The sequence below is a fragment of the Solanum stenotomum genome, chromosome 3 (assembly GCF_019186545.1).
Source record: "Solanum stenotomum isolate F172 chromosome 3, ASM1918654v1, whole genome shotgun sequence".
Taxonomy (NCBI): domain Eukaryota; kingdom Viridiplantae; phylum Streptophyta; class Magnoliopsida; order Solanales; family Solanaceae; genus Solanum; species Solanum stenotomum.
The window spans coordinates 27603419-27611617 of record NC_064284.1 but is presented as its reverse complement, the minus strand read 5'-3'; the positions used below and the strand labels follow the sequence as shown (position 1 = coordinate 27611617).

Below are 8199 nucleotides of genomic sequence, written 5' to 3'. Positions count from 1 at the left end.
TAGTCGACGATTCGCCGAACAGTTTCGCGATGCAGTGCCTTATCGCCCAAAGTTACAGTGCTTGAAGTTGCTGAAGGACAATGCACAAAGGAGATGAATCGGACCAAAGGGCGAATCGCCGATCCAACTGCGCCGAGTGATCCTTCGCAGCACAAGTTTTGACAACTATAAATACCTGTTTGAATTTTTAGTTTTATAGAAAGTTTTAGAGGAAGTGAGATATCAAGTTTTATATTTTTCAGAACTCTGTTTTAGAACTTAGTTTTTGGAGACTATTTTTCTTAGCTTTTGAAGATTTGAAGACTTCCAATTCCAAGAAATTGGAAGTGGATGTTGAAAATTCTTCATCGTAGACTTATTTCAAGTGAATTCAAATTGGACCCAATTGATTATGATGCAATTTGGTATCAATTTCTTCCCTTTTACTATGTCTAGCTAAACCCTAATTCTTGGGGTGTGATTTTGTGAATATGAGTTGAATTTACTGCTAGGTATTGCTAATTGAATGTTTATTCGTTATTTAGAGGTGATTTCGTTCAGTAGTTGTGTTTGAATTAAATGAGGTTGTAGTTGCAAATACAATTTTATCTTTGTCTTTTTGACTTGCTCGAGAGAGAAGTTTTAAAACCAAAACTACTGAATCGATAGTCCGTGGTTATTGGGTTGTCGTGGGTTCAGCTCGAGAGAGTGAATCCTAAACCCTCTCCCACACATTCAGCTCGAGAGAGTGAATGGACTAAGGCGAAGGGAGAAGGTTGTGCTTCATTGCCGCTTATCTGTGTTCGAGATAAACCGATTTGATTCGGGGTAAATTGTTCGAGAGAAAATTTACCCCACTAAAGTCTAGCCTTGTTACCAATTTGCAGCGAGTTACTATCAGTAGTATTTACCCGATTGTGTATTTTAGCCCATATTCCTATCACATCCCAAGAATTTCGTCTCTATATTTGCATTTTCGCTTTAGTTGTCATTTTAGTTGATAATTGCTTACAAAACCCCCTTCAGTATTTGACACTTGTGTCACCCCCTTTGATTTATCATATATTTACTCGTTAATGTCTATAGCTATAATTAACTTGAACATATTTTTGCTTTTCTATTAATTCTCAATTACAAACCACTCCCTGTGGGAACGATCCCAACCCTTGGTTGGGTTATATTACTATTGAACAACCGTGGACGCTTAGTATTGGATGAAGCGTCCGGATACGTCAAGTCAGGACCCCCCATTGGTTGAGAGCCTGCCTCTCTAGAAAGACGTGCACCTACCATATTAGAGGTGGCAGCTTTTTTGACAGCTGTCTTGTCGTCCTTTCACATACACAGTCTTGCAGGGACCAGGTCCCTTGCAAACTTTTCTTGGTGAGTTCTTGGGAAGACTTGTTGGCTCTCCCTCCTTTTGAATGAATGAATTAATTTGTTGTTTGTCATGTTGACTAAGTCAACCATAAAGAGTTATTGACCGTTGGACAAATAACCTCGTCCATTCTGATTGGTGTTGTACGCTGACGCCTCACCAACCTCTGACAGGACAGCTTTGCAATTGTACACCATTATAAATCTAGACGAGAGAACTCTGCCAGGGACCGGATCCCTACATTTGTGAGACTGAAACAGACAGTCTCGTCCGCTCTTCCTGTTGGTGCTTAACACTGCACTTTTCACCTACCACCTGACATGACAGCTTTACAGTTGTACCCCATTTGAATCTGGACAAGAACACTCTGCCAGGGACCAGGTCCCTGCATTAGTGAGGATCATCAGAACACCTAGAATATAACAAGTTGTCGTCAATGACTTAAGGCTGTTAGGAATAAATCTGATGGGCACGAGATGCTTTTTTTTTTTTTTGCCAATTGGTGGAGCAGCAAGATGGAGCTGTCAATAGGGCCCTCCTTTTATTTCTATCTTACCTACACCTTATCTTGTCGTAATTCACCAACATCACAAGATCACCGACACATGCTACATTAGATACAAACCTGACTATTTACATCATGGACATAATTATCTGCTAATCATTGTGAGAATAATAAAGTCAGTCTAATTTACTTCAAATTAAGAAGTTGCTATTGTTGTATAACTATTTGCTATTTGCCTTGGAAACCTAGAAACAGTGAAGAATAAAAGAACTGGTAAATAATATTACCATTACATGATTAGTCCAAACAAATAATGGGAATTTTTATTTATCTATACATAACAAAAATTACACATTTCCCAGTCTTACAATATCTCATACCTTTCACAACATCACAACAATTCAGCAAGAAAAGTTTACATCACTCAAATTCTCAGGACCGACTTTTCACACTTGAAGAAGAGGAGAACTGGAAACCAACCAAAACAGGAATAGGTAAGGAAAAAGACATCATAAAGAACTGAATACATAAACTATATTTTTCCTAGTGCTAACAAACAAATCCTCACATCACGATTTCAGGTTTCAATATACTGGATTTGATCTCCTTGTGGGGTAAAACTACACCTCCATTGCTGTAAATTTCATCACAAACATGGACATCTTCCCCGAGAATGGTCATGTTCTCAACACGAGCCCATTGTCCAACAGTAGAGTGCCAGCCAATGATGCTACCTGAGATGCATGCATGTTTCTTGATGCGGACTCCTCGCATCACAGTGCAACGGGAGAGTCTAACTCCAGACTCAATCACACAACCAGAACCAATTGCAACATCTGGTCCTATCAAACAACCCTCTCCAATCTTGGCAGATTCATCCACTATGACATTTCCGACAATGTGTGGTCCTGAAGCCAATTTAGGTGAAGAGTGTTTCTTTAAAGAATCCAGATAGAGTCTGAGGCCAGTAATGTAATCTCTTGGTTGGCCAACGTCCATCCAAAATCCAGGTAGCACCATTGCATACAGTTTCTTCTCTGCTGCAATTTTTGGAAAAACCTCTTTCTCAATTGATGTTGGCCGTAATTGAATTCTGTCTAGGACAGACGGGTTCAGCAGGTAAAATCCAGCATTGATCTTGTTGCCAACAAATAACTTTGGCTTCTCCACAAATCTCTCTACTTGCCCAGTGGATTCTTCCATGACAACAACACCATATTTAGAAGGCTCATCCACCTACATTAACCAGTGAATATTTACCTTAAGTATTCAGCATTGCCTCAGAGATGTTGAAATATCCAAAAAGAAGTTCAATTCCAACAGAATAATAACTACGAAAAATTTACCTTGGTCACCATCAAAGAAGCCTCACCACCGTGGGATTTGTGGAATTGAATCATCTCCTTAAATGGATATTCACTGATAACATCACTGTTAAGAACAAAAAATGGTTCACCAGAGTCATCTATCAGTTTATCTCTAGCCAAAGCAAGGGGACCAGCAGTGCCAAGTGGTTCAGTTTCTTGAGAACAGGTGATCTTGATTCCAAGGCTTGCCTCAAATTCTTTCAAGAAGTTCAGCATCACCTGTATCAAAAGACGCTTGTATTGTGTTAATTTACAAGTAACTAGCTGCACTAGAATCTCCAATAATTGCAAATTCTGTGATGGGTAAGAAATTGACCTCAGGTTGGTAGTTAATAGCCAGTACAACTTCGGTTACTCCAACAGCCTTGAGAGCCTCAATCTGAAGACAAAGCTTTTATTTTAGAAAGAAAAAGAGTACAAATAAATAAATAAATAAATAACACGTCGATACGCTTTGCTTGTTTATTTGGATTGATGATAGGGCAGAGGTTGGGGGAGCCTCTTTACAGGAAATTCAGAACATAACACACATATGAGGATTCTCTAGCAATGACAGGATATATAGAATGAGATGTTTAACACTGCAATTTGAAACTGTTGATGATATCTACAACACCAAATTCTCTTATCTGATAACAAGCTAAGTGCAAACAAAAATAAGGAGTTGGAAAAAATCACAATCCAAAGCATGATGAATATTGTGATAAGGTAGGTACCTGATGCAAAATCATTGGTTTGTTAGCAAATTCGACAAGTGGCTTTGGGACGCTGAGGGTGAGTGGCCTGAGCCGAGTACCGAACCCTCCAACAAGGATAAGTGCCTTCATCTTGAGATATCAAAATTCCTGCTTATAATCAATCATAATTAAGATATTAGAGAAGAAAGATGGGACATTCTGCTCTCAATCCATCAGACCAAAGTTTTCTACACGCCAAAAAAGCTCGAAGAAATTCATATCCTATTGTTCTACAGACCGGAAAATTGCTTATTCCCCTGAAAGCTGCATAGGCTGATCCATCTACACAAGTATATCAGCAACTTCACTTTGAGAAAAAAAACAGCCTCACGCATCAGATCCAAGGGAGTACGTTACAGAATTAGTAAACTTCCATACAATCATTTGTTAATTAATAGGAAAAGCTATCACCGAACCAAAAGATGAGGCAAATTGCAAGCACATTATCAAATTATCCAGAAAAATCGAAATCGAGAAGAAAAGAGAGAAATTCACCTTTAAGAATTGTAGATCGAGAAAATCCAAAGACTGAATTGAAGAATGAGTGGACTCAAGTCAGAGAGAGAGACCCAACCGAACAAACAAGAAAGAATAAGAGGGGAGGGGGAGTGAGTGTGTTTAGGGAGTTTGTTAGAAGATCAATCGGTGTTAGAAAAGCCACTTGTAATAGATGGAGATATATACACATAAACACCTCTCCCCTGTAAATCTATATGTAACTAACAAGTAACCATTGACTCTTTCTGTTTTTTAGCACTAAGAAATCTGTTGGCGTCCAATTCAGTTTATAACATTAATTACTCTTCTCACTGTCTTTGACATATTTTAACTTGACACAAAATTTAAGAAAATAATAAGGGACTCTAAATTGAATATACAAAATTATTCTTCGATCTTATCCTCTTAGACATGTAAAAAGTTGATTAAAAAATGGATAAAAAACTAAATTAAAACAAAACTAGGTCAAATAAATTAATTTTCCATTTACTTAAAAATGTATGTTAATATCTGAGTTGGTAATATAGAGAATGCTGATTGGCTCTTGCTTCTAATTACAGCAGGGTAATCATGAGGTTGACGTGTACTTTACCTTGGTGGTCAAACATCTAAGGTATTATAAAATCCATAGGATTTATTTTATATATATAAAGTCCAGTCATACTTTTTTTTTAATCATCTTTATAAGGATATTTTTAAGTCTCCCTATTTTATTTTTATAAATAATAGTTCTGCCGACAGTATTTATAAATATTTAACTTCAGTACTTTAAATATTGGTGAAGTATATATTAAAAAAATTACTTAAGAAGTTTACAAGCTAAATAATAATATTCACTTACCAATCACTAATTTTTTTCCTACAGAAAAACACAATTTCAATTTTCAAATTTAACTTTAACTATGTTTTTTCTTATCATAAATCAAATATTGTCTAAGCACTTACTAATTAATGTTTCTTTTTTCTTAATCATATAGTATCCCTGTTGGTGTATGTTGATCTCAGAATACTTTACCTTTTTAATTTAGACAATCTCTGGGTGTGTGTGTGTGGGGGGGGGGGGGACAAGTGTTTTTGAATGTCACAATTAGATAACAATGTGTCTACTTGTTAATTTTGACTTAACAACGTAATGTGATTATTAATTATTTATAGTGAAAAATAATTATGTAAAAAACTCTAGTATTATTGGAAAACATTCAATGTTTTTGCACAATATTTATTGTAGAAATGTAATTATGTAAGTAACATAGAATGATTATAAATGAATGCAATCAAAATACTACTCATAGTTTCATAGCTAGACAATTTTCATTTGTTTTATTTTAATCAATAAAAAACAGCTCATGTGGCCATATTCATTTAAAAGGAAAAAATAATAAATTAGTTTCATGAATATTTTTAACTTTATAATTGTTTATTGTAAAATGAAAAAGAATCATAAATTTTGTCTTTAATGTAAAGCTTCTAAAATGACAAATACTAGTTATGTTCATTTTTATTTGTACATTTGGAGTTTCGACGTCTCCTAAGAGACAATGATTGATATAAATATTTTATTATAATATCTATATTAATTGATGTTTATTCTTAGATCTTGCAAAATGATTTGGTGAATAAATAATTTATTAATGTTACGCATAGAACATGAATTATTTTTTTTGACATGCTAAAAGTGACAAGTGAAAATTTATTTTTAGTATATGGCCAAGTAAAAGTGAATGACTGAAGTAATTTGAGACAACTATTTATTTTCAAAATAAATAAATAAAAATACTATAAATAATTTGAGATAGAAGAAATATATCTAACATAGCACATTGCACCACATAATCGTACTTTTAGTTTACACTCGCACAATTAATATATTTTTCTAAAATAATATTTATACACCTAATATACAATAGTATACATTATATAATAAACAATATTTTAATCTTGTGTGTATATAAAATATGTCTATACATACTCTTACACTATAATATAAAATTTTATAATGTTGACTCAATTTAATTAAGATTGGACTAAGTAATATGGGATATAAAAATCTCTCAAACTTTTAAGGGGTTTGAGGGTATCCATATTTTGTAAAACTCTAAATTACCACCAAGCCTTTTAGGTTCCATTATATTTTTTTCTTTATACCAATTCATGAGGAAATTGAGACCTAAAGGAAAGCTCCTAAAAAAGAAGTGACACAATTTTCCTACAAAGGATAAGAAATGAGTTACTCTCACGAAAAAAGAAAAATAAAGAAAAGCAGACGTATCACATTTTAAAACACCTCTAGAATAAACAAATTTTAAATTTTAACCAAACATGTTCGTAGGAAAAATGCTGCCTGTGCAGCGATTTTTTTTTTTTTTTTAACAAAATAGAGTAGCAATTTTCAGAATTTTTTTTAAAGAAAATAATTTCTTTTAACAAAATTGCTAACAAAGCAGTGATTTTGTTGAAAAGTCACATTTCGCTGACAACGTAGCGAAGTGTTCCTTTGGTTAAACTAAAAATTCAATGACGTTTTACGTATTTTGGAGGAAAAAAGTAACAATTTTAGCTCCGAACTTCATTAAAATTTATCTTTGTGCTAGTGATATGTTTGCCAATTGCCACTTAAATCTAATTAGGCTTTATTTTGTTTTCATTAAGTTTAAGACGTCTAGACGTCTCAATCTGAATGCACATGCATCTGAATATTGAAATGTACATTAATTTTTAGAGGTCTAAATTTGAATATTAAGATGTTGATTAAGATCTGAATACTAAATAGTTAAGCCTGCTTGTTTTCTCAACATCTGAATGTGTAAAATTAATTTTCTTTGAACAAAATTAATATATATATTTTTTTTAAAAATACTAAATTGATCTTATATTATATTAATAAAATATTTAAATTTTTTATATTGCAATTGGTGGTGGTGGTGGTGGTGACTAACGATTTGTGATTTGTGTTTCGATTAGGAATGGTTTTGACTATTGATGATTGTTGTGGCTAGTATCTTATGGTATATGGGTTGACATTAGTGATCAATCGTAGCTGTTGGTTGCAACAACTGATAATTAGTAGTGAAGTGATATTGATAGCTAATGGTGGTGGTGAATAATGATGACAATTATTGATATATAATGTTGACTAATTGTACGATATGATCTATCGCTATTCAAAAAGCATTTCATGTGGAATTATGAAAATTCTTGAAATACGTTGTCAATTTAAAAATTAGGCGACACGACAAAAATCTTAAAATTTGAAATTTGATCCAAGCCGACGTCATGGCGGCAAGTCAGATGCTATTGCGGGGTAAGCGGGACATAATCTCATAAATGCGAATTCTTTTAATCTCCCTTCTCCTTTCCAGTGGTAAAAAACAGGCGAGGGTTATTCTAAACAACCTCAGAGAGTTGCTTCAAGCTTGTGAACAATGACAATGAGGGATCTAGCGCAAGGTGGGTTAAGCCCATAGATTTTCGGTCTACGTCCATTAGAATTCGCCCTCAGGGAGCCAACAGCTCGTGTTCGAAGTTCTTCATCAATTGCTTGACATCTAGTAGGTTAGGCATTCTTAATTGAGTAGTTAAAATTGTATTTACTTACATCATATCTTGTAGATTGTCATAGATTGCATGCATAGACCTTTGGGTTTCAAGATGATTGAACATGGAGTTATTAGTTGTAGCGTAGGCTGATGATGAGCTTGATTAGTCAATGTTGGCCTTGCAATGATTGTTGGGTGT

General features: G+C 34.2%; 1 protein-coding gene across 2 annotated transcripts; it reads right to left on the bottom strand.

The window, feature by feature from the left end:
* Positions 1–2159: 2159 nt before the first annotated feature.
* On the bottom strand, positions 2160–4678 carry LOC125859460 (mannose-1-phosphate guanylyltransferase 1). Of its 2 annotated transcripts, none has more exons than XM_049539230.1 (5): positions 4462–4678; positions 3946–4074; positions 3546–3608; positions 3209–3448; positions 2160–3098 (listed from the first exon to the last, which is right to left on the bottom strand). In XM_049539230.1, the coding sequence occupies exons 2-5, from the start codon at positions 4054–4056 to the stop codon at positions 2427–2429; spliced, it is 1086 nt and encodes a 361-aa protein (XP_049395187.1). In that variant the 5' UTR covers positions 4057–4074; positions 4462–4678; the 3' UTR covers positions 2160–2426. The 2 variants fall into 2 exon arrangements, with proteins under 2 accessions (XP_049395187.1, XP_049395188.1); XM_049539231.1 differs by having other exon boundaries at positions 3946–4077; positions 4474–4565.
* Between the last annotated feature and the right edge of the window lie 3521 nt (positions 4679–8199).